At 47.2% G+C, this 13,792-nt stretch overlaps 1 protein-coding gene across 4 annotated transcripts in view; it reads left to right on the top strand.

The window, feature by feature from the left end:
* Window positions 1-13,792, top strand: part of CHAF1B (chromatin assembly factor 1 subunit B) — a 46,449-nt gene that overhangs the window by 12,259 nt on the left and 20,398 nt on the right. For all 4 annotated transcript variants that reach the window (XM_063956545.1, XM_063956543.1, XM_063956544.1 and 1 more), the window contains exons 6-9: window positions 2,042-2,138; window positions 2,923-3,007; window positions 3,802-3,895; window positions 5,592-5,661. In XM_063956545.1, the coding sequence (XP_063812615.1) occupies window positions 2,042-2,138; window positions 2,923-3,007; window positions 3,802-3,895; window positions 5,592-5,661 (346 nt within the window). The remainder of the gene's footprint in view (window positions 1-2,041; window positions 2,139-2,922; window positions 3,008-3,801; window positions 3,896-5,591; window positions 5,662-13,792) is intronic.

Genomic DNA, 13,792 nt, shown 5'->3' on the forward strand with positions numbered 1-13,792 from the left:
GAGGTCTACTAGCGGAAGACCCCTGGAGACTATCTTTCACAGAGAAGACTGAGGCGTCTATTCCTACAGTGATAGCGAAAGCCGGTCACGACCTTGCATTGTTACAGTAGATGGACTGGTGTCAGGACTACGAGTTGGATTCCAGGGGATTCCCTCTGTCTAGACTTTCATGTTTTCTCCGGTCAGGTTTACAGGGTGGCCTGTGTTAGGCTCCTTCATGGTTAAGATTTTCACCTCTCTCCATCCTTTTTCGACAGCACTTAGCATTGTTACAGGAGGGTCAGACTTTTTTAAGGGACGTTCTGAGGCTTTCTCTTTTTCAGGCCCTCTGCGACACCGTGGGGCCTAACCTTGAGGTGGGAATGTTTCAATTCAACGACCTCTGAGTTTTAAGTAGAGAGCAGGATGAATTATCTCTCCAGGACAGTCCTGTTGTTGCCTTAGTCGGGACCACATGGGTCTCTGATTGGGAACCCTATGATACCAGTGTCCACTTTCGATTTTTCCAGGGCGATAGGGCAGTACTCCATACAGGGGCAGAGTTTTCTCCCATGGGTTGTTTTTTTTTTTTTTCTTTCCGTAGGCCAGCCTTTGGTGATGACATCTTTTCGATGGGGCAGTGTCTTTAGAGGTTGTACGAGCTCTACGGATATCCGTGCAAGTTAAGTCGTCCATCTGACTATAGGACAGATTGTTGTTCTCTTTGATAGTACAAGAAGGAGTTGGTCTGCGTCTACACAAACGCTGTCCAGTTAGATTAGGATTACCACTATGCAGTAATTATCCTGTGGTATACGGTTTCCGGTTCAGGCTGGTGCCCATACCACCAGATCAGTGGGCACCTCACTGGTGACAGCCAGAGGTGCAGTTACTACTCAACATTACAGAGTGGCAACGTGGTCTTCAGACACACGGTCACAAGCTTCTACAAGTTTGATACTTTTGCGTCCAAAGATTCGAAGTTTGGACGTCTGGTTTTACAGGCTACTGACAGCACTCCCACCCTTGGGAGTAACTTTGGGACGTCCCCTAATGTATCTGATGTTCCAGTGTCCCCTAGTGGATGAAAGAGAAAAGAGGATTTTGGTACTTACCGATAAATCCATTTCTCTGAATCCTCTAGGGGACACTGGATGCCCGCCTCGGTGCTGTCAACCTGCTGTTACATGTTCTTGTTGAACTGTTCATGCAAACAGCATTTGTTTTCTGTTAACAGACTTCTAGGTTGCTGTTTGACTTTGTTGTACGGTAGGCTCCTCGCCATTGGTTTTGTAGTCTCATGTCCTAGTCTCTCCGTCAAATTTTCCAAACTGAGGGATAGGGGGCGTGAAGGGGGAGGAGCCGGCTGTGCAGACTGTTTTAATTTTAGATTGTGCCACACCTCCGGTTGCAAGACTTCACACCCCTAATGTATCTGATGTTCCAGTGTCCCCTAGAGGATTTGGAGAAATGGATTTATCGGTAAGTACCAAAATGCTCTTATTGCATCAAGAAATAGGCCATAAAGTAGGCATACCATAACCTTACGTAGAGTATTGCTATGGCAGTGTAGCTCAAAGGGGAGAGAGACCTCAGACCCTGGTGAGGAGGTGATAAGCGCCAAGTTTGAGGCCACTTAAATAGTGTTTGAGATGTGATAGAGGAAATCATTGACCCTGTTCTGCAAAATCCTTGACCTTCATTGTCAAAATGGCTGTAATATCTCTTTAAAAATATTGTTAGTATGTGTTGATTACGCAGAAAGGGGGCTTACAGTCTCCTCAAAATGATCTTTAACAAAAAATAAATACCTTAGCGCTACAGTGTATGTTCTAACTTACCTTAACTGGCTTGGCATAAAAAAAAGACAAATACACATTTATTAAAGCAGTTTTTCCCATAGAAGGTTTATGCCTATGCCCTCTGAATGAGAACACACAAACAAAAAGCAGACCTGAAACAAATGCTAAATTGCTAATTATTACTATATTAAGCTTTAATGCATATGCTCCCTCATTAATAATCTTATTGATCGTATACTCTTTGTGTTTTTTTTTTTTAGGTCAAAAAATATCTATTTTTAATGAGCACAAGAGTTATGTACAAGGGGTGACCTGGGATCCACTCGGACAGTACATAGCAACACTGAGCTGTGACCGGTGAGTTTACTCGTACGGTATAGTATCTGCTACATAATGGGCCAGAATAATGGGGCGAACTTGCAGGTATTAACTGGTTGATTCAGTAAACTGAATTTAAGATTTGGGCTGGTTTATGTGCAGAGTAGCCAGATTGCCTTGGCACCAGTATATTATATTTTCCTGGTCAGTTTATAGTCCTGTGTCACTTACCACTGTGCTATAAGGGGTACAGAGACTTAAGATATTTCAGGAGAAAAGAGGAGGCCGGGACAGGGTATTGCAAATCTGTTGTCATGGCTTGATCCTCGGGTTACCCTGCCATGACTTTTATCTTGGGGGATAAACTCTACCTCCCTTTTCAAAAGCTGCACAGCCACCAGCAATCCATTTAGGTGCTGCTGTAACACAAGCCATCACCCTGCGACCTGTCATTTCCTGACGGCTGATGTCCCACAAGCCCAAGATCATGAGTCGTCTTGTATTGTGTTATCGCCATGTGTTTGATATGAAGATAATAGAGAAGTTGTAGTTCCTAGGTGGAGGGACCCCACCTTAATTACTGGCCTACCTGGGCGTAGCAGCACACAGACTCCTGTAATTTAGGTGGAAAGGACTTTGTAGCTGATTCAGTAGTAAGATACAGATGTGTGTGACTGCTGATGTTATACAGGACACTAACGGCCCAGGATAGTGAAGTAGGGGGGTGCAGTCCATTTGTGTTCTGTGACTTTTTTTTTCTTTTCCTTTTTCTGATGTTCGCTGACCCAATATAAATATCATTGTCTCTCCAATCTGCATTCAGTGTCCTGAGAGTGTACAGAACGGAAAACAAACGAGTTGCCTTCAATGTTAGCAAGATGGCGTCTAATAACGCAGCTGAGGGAGAGGTAAGCATGGACTGATCTCAGTCATATGTAAGTGGTTCTCTGTGTGTCTGGAAACCTGCTGGATGACCAGACAGTGTCTTCTTCCCTAGTAGTTCCGAGAGGATAAATATCCTTATTTTAATTTCTGTGCTTAATACCAGCGGCGGCTGCAACCCTTGGGAGCAGCGCCGACCACATAGTGCAGAGGGGAATGTTGTGATGTATGTAATATATGTGCTGGCTGGTTCCCCCAAGGATCGGCAGCGATGTGTGCTTCAGGCGGCACCCGGGACTCTGCAGTTACATTCACCTCTCTGGTCTCCCTCCGCTTCTGTGTGTCTTGAGCTGCTGCTTATCTCACCTTCTTTCTCATCACATAGCATCTGTTACTTCTCTCTGCAGCCTCCTTCACTGGTTACCTATCCCCCGCACACACACACATCCCCCCCCCACCCACCTACAGACATCTCCAAGCCAGTGGAGAATTCAGTTGTACCCACTAAATTTTCATGAAAAAAAAAAAAAATTTATATTGTGATGCTTCGCATTAGGTTATTCAATTATATCTGGAACCCCCCCCCCCGAAAAAAAGTGGTTCTAGGTCTGGTTATCAGACATGCATAAAAATAATCTTTAGAACGGAGCTGAATCATCTTTCAAACTTTACTAATGTTTTAGATTTGATTTTAAATCTGTGCTGTTATTTGCAATAAGATACACTGTGTGTGTGTGTGATGTCCACTCTCCTCGGGATGTGCTGCCAGGTCACACTGCAGGTACAGGCTCCTACATCTGTGTTTTTCTCGTCATTATAGACTAAAACCTATCGTATGTTTCATGATGATAGTATGAAGTCTTTCTTCCGAAGGCTCACCTTTACACCGGATGGCTCTCTCCTTCTTACCCCAGGTTTGTCGTTCTAATGTATCCTGTGCAGGCATAGACTCTGTATTAAAGCACAACTAACACGTGTGGAAGGGCCCTGCTCTCAAGCTTACAGTACAAGAAAACGGGGATTTCATACACGAGGCTAAATGCCACATACTGTACATTTGTCCATCCATATAGTATGAGCGGGTCACACCACAATGTGTAGGTGGTTTAAGCGTAGAACAAGCATAAGTTTTGGGTGAACTGAGTAGATGGCTAATTGAATAGATTAAGGTGTGCGGGGGGGGGGGGGGGGGGGGGGAGAGTGGTTAATAAGGATGAGATATGAGGTTTAAGAGAATTTTCTACTCTCCTCTGAACCTGTAAACAATCTTGTCGTACAAGCTGAGCACACAGTGGGTGCAGCCCTGGAACAAGTCCTGTAACTAGGAACGGGATCAAGTAATGAGTGGGGAGGACAAAGTTGGGAGATGTTCTGAGAGAAGAGATGTACTGTATGCTGGTGCAGTAATAGAAGTATTTTATATTGGTTTATTATAGGTACAGGTAACAGTTGAAGAATGGTGAAGAAAATGAGTCTGGAAGATACATTGATGCTTGATTGTTGGGATGAAAGTTTGGTTACAGAATGGGTAGTAATGAAGCTGATTGTAGTATTCCAGTGGTCCTCAACTGTAAACCTTAAGTACCCCCCAACAGGTCATGTTTTCAGGATTTATGCATGTAGAAACAGGTGGGACGATTACTATCCAAACAAAATGGATTCTCACCTGTGACTGATTAAAGAAAACATAGCTGGTGGCACTTGAGGATTGGAGCTAAGAATCATTTTGGGAATTTGAATGTTTCTGCAGTCGCTTGTGTGAGAAAACATCTGAATTCTGGAGTCCTAGCTTAGATGTAGGATACAGGATTTGGATACAGACTGTACGTGAGGATGAAAGCGTAGTTCTGAGTGACTGATTGCACCCGGCAGAGAGCTTAAGAAGTGTAGTGTATGTCAGACATTCAGTAATGCTGGTGTAGAGGGGGAGATGTATCAGGCCTTGGAGAAAATGTGGCTGCTTTTGGTAACTTCCCCCAGCTTCTGTTTCATAGACTGTGCTAGATAAATTAAGAAGCTGATTAGTTTCTTTCTTCACTTTCTTTCTTTCTTTCTTTCTTTCCAAGGTTTGATACGTCTTCCCCATAGTGAGAGAGCCAAACATGATAGATTGATTTTGTGTGTCCTCTGGCTAAAGATGATCCTGAAAGGCAAAGGAACTTAGTGGTAGAGTAAGGAGGAAGCAGGGGACCTAATGACTCCTCCTTGTGGAGAGTAGGGGGAACCGTAACAACCGAACCTGATGTATCAATTTGATATGAAGTAGAAAGAGATTGGTGTTGAATACAAGAAGTGTTTGGTGTAAAATGTAGCCTAGAGGTCAAGGAGAATTAAGTGAGTAATGGCCTGACCACCTTATGCTGGGTACACACCTACCTGACTTGCTCCCGGGCTGCCCGTCGCGCCACCCGAGCGGCCGGTTCATGGTAAGCAAATACACTTACCGATTGGCTGCTCGATGTGTTGGTCCTGTCTTCCAGTTGGGCGTTCATTTGCGTTTGCCCTTAGCCGGCGTCCGTCCTTTAGGGATACATTACAGTTTTGCAACTTGCCTGTAACTCAGTTTATCTGTGGCCCAAGTTAGAGCACTGATGTGACCGTGTCTTTCAGCTGGCTGTGTTGAGATTGGAGAGTCTCTCGTTAACACCACATACGTGTTCTCTAGGAAGAATCTTAAGAGGTGAGTGTGCTGGTTACATTAAGACTGGCACTGCCCATGCAGAGCTGCACTTACTATATTAAGGAGTAGAACATAGTGTCTTTCACATTTGTTTGCACACCAAAAAAGTTAGCAATTGGGCAAAACCATGTTGCACTGCAGTGGGTGCAGATGTAACATGTGCAGAGAGAGTTAGATTTGGGTGGGTTATATTGTTTCTGTGCAGGGTAAATACTAACTGCTTAATTTCTACACTGCAATTTAGATTTCAGTTTGAACACCCCCCACCAAATTCTAACTCTCTGCACTTGTTACATCTGCCCCACCTGCACTGCAGCATGGTTTTGTCCGATTGCTAACTTTATTGGTTTGCTAACAAAGCTGAATAAGGCTTATAGTTCTAGAACCAGTAATTGTGGAATTGTTGTGTTTATCATCAAATGTGCTGTGAAGCCCGTATAGCCAACACTGCAATCCAGTCTTCCCTGTGTATGTTTTATCTATCATCCTGTGGGAGACACTGGGCACTTCAGTACATTTATAACTGGAATCTGCTATATTGCTTGACTGAAGGGGTGAATAAAAATAGGGATTTTTGTTTACGTACCGTAAAACCTTTCTCTGATTCCATCTGGGGGACGCTGCGCACTTACTGATGGGTTAGAAGAGTGTGTGGGAACGGAGTTTGGTACAGAACCTATAGAAACAAACTCCTCCCATCTCCAGCCTGACCAACAATTACTTAAGTCAACGTCTAGCAAAGCCAGAATACAACCAATAAACCAGATAAAAATACGGGAGGAGTCGCAGTGTCCTCCAGATGGAATCCGAGAGAGATTTTACGGTAAGTAAAGAAAAATCTTTCTCTTTCATCCATCTGGGGGACGCTGCACACTTACTGATGGGATTTCCCAAAGCAAGCTAAATAGAGGAGGGAGAAACAGACGGCAGAGCTGTCTGTAAAATTTGACACCCAATAGAGGCAGTCTCCAAACCAAAAGTATGAAAACAGTAAAACTTGGTAAAAGTATGCACAGACGACCAAGTTGCTGCTCTACACAGCTGCTCAACCGAAACACTGCCGCCAACAGCCTAGGAGGCCCCAACAGACCTAGTTGAATGAGCCTTCAGGGAATCAGGAACAGGTAATGCAGAAGAGACATAGGCCTGCTGAATAGCAGAGGTTACCCAGCAGGCTACCATGTTTTTAGAGGCTGGCCAGCCACGCTTGGGTGCATTAATCAAAACCAACAAGGTATCTGTACGGCGAATAGACTCTGTACGGGACAAATAGCGTAAAGCCCTAACAACAGCCAATAACGCCAAACGACAATCCTTTCCAGAAGACTCTGGAGCAAACGCTGGAAGCACTATGTCCTGATTAATATGGAAAGCCCAAACAACCTTTGGCAAGAAGGAAGGCTTTGTACGTAAGACCTCGATCCTCGTGAAAAACCAACAAAAGTGGTCTGCAAGAAAGCGCCGCTAACTATGAAACACATCTGGCTGAAGCATTGGCCAAAAGAAAAACCACCTTCAGTGTAAGAAACCGTAATTCAACAGTTTCCAGTGTCTCTAACGGAGGCTTCTGGAGAGCCTGGAGAACCAAATTTAAATCCCAGGGGGGAACCAGAGGAACAAACGGAGGTTGAATCCTGAGCACCACTTGAAGGAACGTCAAGACCTCTGCAATAAGAGCCAATCTTTTCTGAAAAAGTACCAACACTGCTGAAACTTGTCCTTTAAGGGAAGAAAGACGAAGTCCTTTAGTCAGACCATCCTGAAGGAAAGACAACAAGCGAGGTAAGCGAAAGAGGTCCGGCGACAACCCACACCTTTCACACCAAGCAATGTAGATACGCCATACTCTGATAAATTCGAGAGGTGACTGGTTTCCTAGCCTGAAGCATGGTTCTCACCACTGGCCGCAAGGTAGACTGAGCGGTTCCTTGGTAACCATGCTGCGGAGGAGGGTGTACCACTGACGACGAGGCCAGTATGGAGACACAAGAATGACCTTCTCACCTGATCCGTTAAAGTAGGCGTGGTATTAAGGGAATTGGCAAGAACACATATCCAAGTTGAAAATGCCACGGAGCTGTCAAGGCATCAATCAGCGTTGCTTGAAGATCTTGAGTCCGTGAGCTGTACCAAGGTAGCTTTTGATTGAGACGAGACGCTGTGAGGTCGATGTCGGGTGTCCCCCCACAGAGATACCAGGGTCCAAAAGACTTCTTGATGAAGCTCCCATTTTCCCGGATGGACTGTGGTGACGGCTTAAGAAATCTGCTTCCCAGTTTCTCTAACGTCCTAAGTGGATGCTGGTACTCCGTAAGGACCATGGGGAATAGCGGCTCCGCAGGAGACTGGGCACAACTAAAGAAAGCTTTAGGACTACCTGGTGTGCACTGGCTCCTCCCACTATGACCCTCCTCCAGACCTCAGTTAGATTCTTGTGCCCGGCTGAGCTGGATGCACACTAGGGGCTCTCCTGAGCTCCTAGAAAGAAAGTATATTTTAGGTTTTTTATTTTACAGTGCGATCTGCTGGCAACAGACTCACTGCAGCGAGGGACTAAGGGGAGAAGAAGCGAACCTACCTAACTGGTGGTAGCTTGGGCTTCTTAGGCTACTGGACACCATTAGCTCCAGAGGGATCGACCGCATGGAACCGGCCATTGATGTTCGGTCCCGGAGCCGCGCCGCCGGCCCCCTTACAGAGCCAGAAGCAAGAAGAGTCCGGAAAATCGGCGGCTGAAGACATCAGTCTTCACCAAGGTAGCGCACAGCACTGCAGCTGTGCGCCATTGCTCCTCATACACACTTCACACTCCGGTCACTGAGGGTGCAGGGCGCTGGGGGGGGGCGCCCTGAGCAGCAATAAAAACACCTTGGCTGGCAAATATATCACAATATATAGCCCCAGAGGCTATATATGTGATAGATACCCCTGCCAGAATTCATTAAAAAGCAGGAGAAAAGTCCGCGAAAAAGGGGCGGAGCTATCTCCCTCAGCACACTGGCGCCATTTTCTCTTCACAGTGCAGCTGGAAGACAGCTCCCCAGGCTCTCCCCTGTAGTTTTTAGTCTCAAAGGGTTAAAAAGAGAGGGGGGGGGCACTAAATTTAGGCGCAATATTGTTTATACAAGCAGCTATTGGGGGAAAAATCACTCAGTTACAGTGTTAATCCCTGCATTATATAGCGCTCTGATGTGTGCTGGCATACTCTGTCTCCCCAAAGGACTTTGTGGGGTCCTGTCCTCAGTCAGAGCATTCCCTGTGTGTGTGCTGTGTGTTGGTACGGCTGTGTCGACATGTGGGATGAGGAAGGTTACGTGGAGGTGGAACAGAGGCCGATAAATGGGATGTCGCCCCCTGTGGGGCTGACACCAGAGTGGATGGATAGGTGGAAGGTATTAACCGACAATGTCAACTCCTTACATAAAAGGCTGGATGACGTAAAACAGCTGGGGGACAGCCGGCTTCTCAGCCCGCGCCTGCCCAGGCGTCTCAAAGGCCATCAGGGGCTCAAAAAAACGCCCGTTACCTCAGATGGCAGTCACAGATGTCGACACGGAGTCTGGCTCCAGTGTCGACGAGGTTGAGATATATACACAATCCACTAGGAACATCCGTTACATGATCTCGGCAATGAAAAATGTGTTACACATTTCTGATATGAACCCAAGTACCACATAAAAGGGGTTTTATTTTTGGGGAGAAAAAGCAGCCAGTGTTTTGTTCCACCATCAGATGAGTGAATGAAGTGTGTGAAGAAGCGTGGGTTCCCCCAATAAGTAACTGGTAATTTCTAAAAAGTTACTGATGGCGTACCCTTTCCCGCCAGAGGATAGGTCACGTTGGGAGATATCCCCTAGGGTGGATAAGGCGCTCACACGTTTGTCAAAAAAGGTGGCACTGCCGTCTTAGGATACGGCCACCTTGAAGGAGCCTGCTGATAAAAAGCAGGAGGCTATCCTGAAGTCTGTATATACACACTCAGGTTCTATACTGAGACCTGCAATTGCCTCAGCATAAATAGTGCTGCTGCAGCGTGGTCTGATACCCTGTCAGATAATATTAATACCCTAGACAGGGATAATATTTTGCTAACATAGAGCATATTAAAGACGTCGTCTTATATATGAAGGATGCACAGAGGGATATTTGCCGGCTGGTATCCAGAATTAATGCAATGTCCATTCTGCCAGGAGGGTTTTAGAAACCCGGCAGTGGACAGGTGATGCTGCCTTTAAAAGGCACATGGAGATTCTGCCTTATAAGGGTGAGAAATTGTTTGGGGATGGTCTCTGGGACCTCGTATCCACAGCAACAGCTGGGAAGAATTTTTTTTACCTCAGGTTTCCTCACAGCCTAAGAAAGTACCGTATTTTCAGGTACAGTCCTTTCGGCTTCAGAATAGCAAGCGGGTCAAAGGCGCTTCCTTTCTGCACAGAGACAAGGGAAGAAGGAATAAGCTGCACCAGCAGCCAGTTCCCAGGATCAAAAATCTTCCCCCGCTTCCTCTGAGTCCACCGCATGACGCTGGGGCTCCACAGGAGGAGACAGGTGCGGTGGGGGCGCGTCTCGGGAACTTCAGGGACCAGTGGGCTTGCCCACAGGTGGATCCCTAGGTTCTGCAAGTAGTATCACAGGATACAGGCTGGAGTTCGAGGTGACTCCCCCTCGCCGTTACCTCACATCAGCCTTGCCTGCTGCCCTCGGAGAAAGGTAGTACTGGCGGCAATTCACAAGCTGTACTTCCAGCAGGTGAAATCAAGGTACCCCTCCTTCAACAAGGCCGGGGTTACTATTCCAAAATGTTGTGGTACTGAAACCAGACGGTTCGGTGAGACCCATTCTAAAATTGAAATCCTTGAACACTTATATACGAAGGTTCAAGTTCAAAATGGAATCGCTCAGGGCGATTATTGCAAGCCTGGAGAATTTCATGGTATCACTGGACATCAAGGATGCTTACCTGCATGTCCTTATTTACCCTCTTCACCAGAAGTACCTCAAAATTGTGGTACAGGATTGTCATTACCAATTCCAGACGTTGCCGTTGGTCTGTCCCCGGCACCGAGTTATTTACCAAGGTAATGGCCGAAATAATTATCCCGTACTTGGACGATCTCCTTATAAAGGCGAGGTCCAGGGAGCAGTTGTTCGTCGGAGTAGCACTATCTCGGGAAGTGCCACACCAGCACGGCTGGATTCTGATTATTCCTAAGTCGCAGCTGGTTCCTACGACGCGTCTACTGTTCCTGGGTATGGTTCTGGACACAGAACAGGATAAAAATGGGTTTCTCCCGGAGGAGAAGTCCAAGGAGTTGTTGTCTCTAGACAGACCTCCTAATACGTATACAGGTGTCGGTGCATCAATGCACGCGAGCCCTGGGAAAGATGGTAGCTTCTTACGAAGAAATTCCATTCGCCAGGTCCCATGCAAGAATCTTCCAGTGGGATCTGTGGGACAAGTGGTCCGGGTCGCATCTTCAGATGCATCGGCGGATAACCCTGTCTCCAAGGGCCAGGGTGTCGCTGTTGTGGTGGCTGCAGAGTGCTCCTCTTCTAGGGGGCCGCAGATTCGGCATACAGTACTGGGTCCTGGTGACCACGGATGCCAGCCTTCGAGGCTGGGGGGCAGTCACACAGGGAAGAAACTTCCAAGGGCTATGGAAAAGTCAGGAGACTTCCCTACACATAAATATGCTGGAACTAAGGGCCATTTACAATGCCCTATGTCAGGCTAGACCCCTGCTTCAACACCGGCCGGTGCTGATCCAGTCAAACAACATCACGGCGGTTGCTCATGTAAACCGACAGGGCGGCACAAGAAGCAGGATGGCGATGGCAGAAGCCACAAGGATTCTCCGATGGGCGGAAAATCATGTGTTAGCACTGTCAGCAGTGTTCCTTCCCGGAGTGGACAACTGAGAAGCAGACTTTCTCAGAAGACACGACCTCCACCCGGGAGAGTGGGGACTTCATCCAGAAGTCTTCCAAATGATTGTACACCGTTGGGAAAGGCCACAGGTGGACATGATGTCGTCCCGCCTCAACAAACAGTTACAAAGATATTGCGCCAGGTCAAGGGACCCTCAGGCGATAGCTGTGGACGCTCTGGTAACACCGTGGGTGTACCAGTCGGTGTATGTGTTCACTTCTCTGCCTCTCTTACCCAGGGTAATGAGAATAATAAGGAGAGGAGTAAGAACTATACTCATTGTTCCGGGTTGGCCAAGAAGAGCTTGGTACCCAGAACTCCAAGAAATGATCTCAGAGGACCCATGGCCTCTGCCGCTCAGACAGGACCTGCTGCAGCAGGGGGCCTGTCTGTTCCAAGACGTACCGCGGCTGCGTTTGACGGCATGGCGGTTGAACGCCGGATCCTGAAGGAAATGGGCATTCCGGAGGAAGTTATCCCTATGCTATTTAAAGCTAGGACAGAAGTGAACGCAAACCATTATCACCGCATATGGCGGAAATATGTTGCGTGCTGTGAGGCCAGGAAGGCCCCAAAGGAGAAATTTCAGCTAGGTCGATTTCTGCACTTCCTACAGTCAGAGGGGACTATGGGCCTAAAATTGGGTTCCATGAAGGTCCAGATTTCGGCTCTATCGATTTTCTTCCAAAATAGAACTGGCTTCACTGCCTGAAGTTCAGACTTTTGTTAAGGGAGTGCTGCATAGTCAGCCCCCGTTTGTGCCTCAAGTGGCACCGTGGGATCTCAACGGGGTGTTGGATTTCAAGAAGTAGCATTGGGTTGAGCCACTTAAATCCGTGGAGCTACAATACCTCATGTGGAAAGTGGTCATGCTGTGGGCCTTGGCGTCGGCCAGGCGTGTATCAGAATTGGCGGCTTTGTCATACAAAAGCCCTTATCTGTATTTTATATGGATAAGGCGGAATTGAGGACTCGTTCCCAATTCCTTCCGAAGGTGGTATCAGTTTTTCATGTGAACCAACCTATTATGGTGCCTGCGGCTACTTGGGACTTGGAGGATTCCAAGTTACTGGACGTAGTCAGGGCCCTGAAAAGTATATGTTCCAGGGCGGCTGGAGTCAGGAAAACTGACTCGCTATTTATTCTGTATGCACCCAACAAGCTGGGTGCTCCTGCTTCTAAGCAGACTATTGCTCGCTGGATCTGTAGCACGATTCAACTTGCACATGCTGCGGCTCGACTGCCGCACCCTAAATCTGTAAAAGCCCATTCCACGAGGAAAGTGGGCTCTTCTTGGGCGGCTGCCCGAGGGGTCTCGGCTTTACAACTTTGCCGAGCTGTTACTTGGTCGGGTTCAAACATTTTTGCAACAGTCTACAAGTTTGATACCCTGGCTGAGGAGGACCTAGAGTTTGCTCATTCGGTGCTGCAGAGTCCTCCGCACTCTCCCGCCCATTTGGGAGCTTTGATATAATCACCATGGTCCTTACGGAGTCCCAGCATCCACTTAGGACGTTAGAGAAAATAAGATTTTACTCACCGGTAAATCTATTTCTCGTAGTCCGTAGTGGATGCTGGGCGCCCATCCCAAGTGTGGATTGTCTGCAATACTTGTTTATAGTTATTGCTTAACTAAAGGGTTCTTGTTGAGCCATCTGTTGAGAGGCTCAGTTATATTTCATACTGTTAACTGGGTATAGTATCACGAGTTATACGGTGTGATTGGTGTGGCTGGTATGAGTCTGACCCGGGATTCAAAATCTTTCCTTATTGTGTCAGCTCTTCCGGGCACAGTATCCTAACTGAGGTCTGGAGGAGGGTCATAGTGGGAGGAGCCAGTGCACACCAGGTAGTCCTAAAGCTTTCTTTAGCTGTGCCCAGTCTCCTGCGGAGCCGCTATTCCCCATGGTCCTTACGGAGTCCCAGCATCCACTACGGACTACGAGAAATAGATTTACCGGTGAGTAAAATCTTATTTTTCCACTCCTGGATTGTGATCAGCGGAGATGGTCGGAATACAACGCTCCACCCACTGGAGAATATGGACGACCTTCTTCATTGCTCTCCAGTTGCGAGTTCTGCCTCGTTTGTTTATGAAAGCGGCCACTGTGGCATTGTCTGGGTACCGGATGACCTCGGATGCTGGTCTGTGTCTGAAGCAGGCCATACCGAATCAAACTCAACTCCCAAGATGTTGATTGG

Source organism: Pseudophryne corroboree, chromosome 2 (assembly GCF_028390025.1).
Source record: "Pseudophryne corroboree isolate aPseCor3 chromosome 2, aPseCor3.hap2, whole genome shotgun sequence".
Classification (NCBI taxonomy): domain Eukaryota; kingdom Metazoa; phylum Chordata; class Amphibia; order Anura; family Myobatrachidae; genus Pseudophryne; species Pseudophryne corroboree.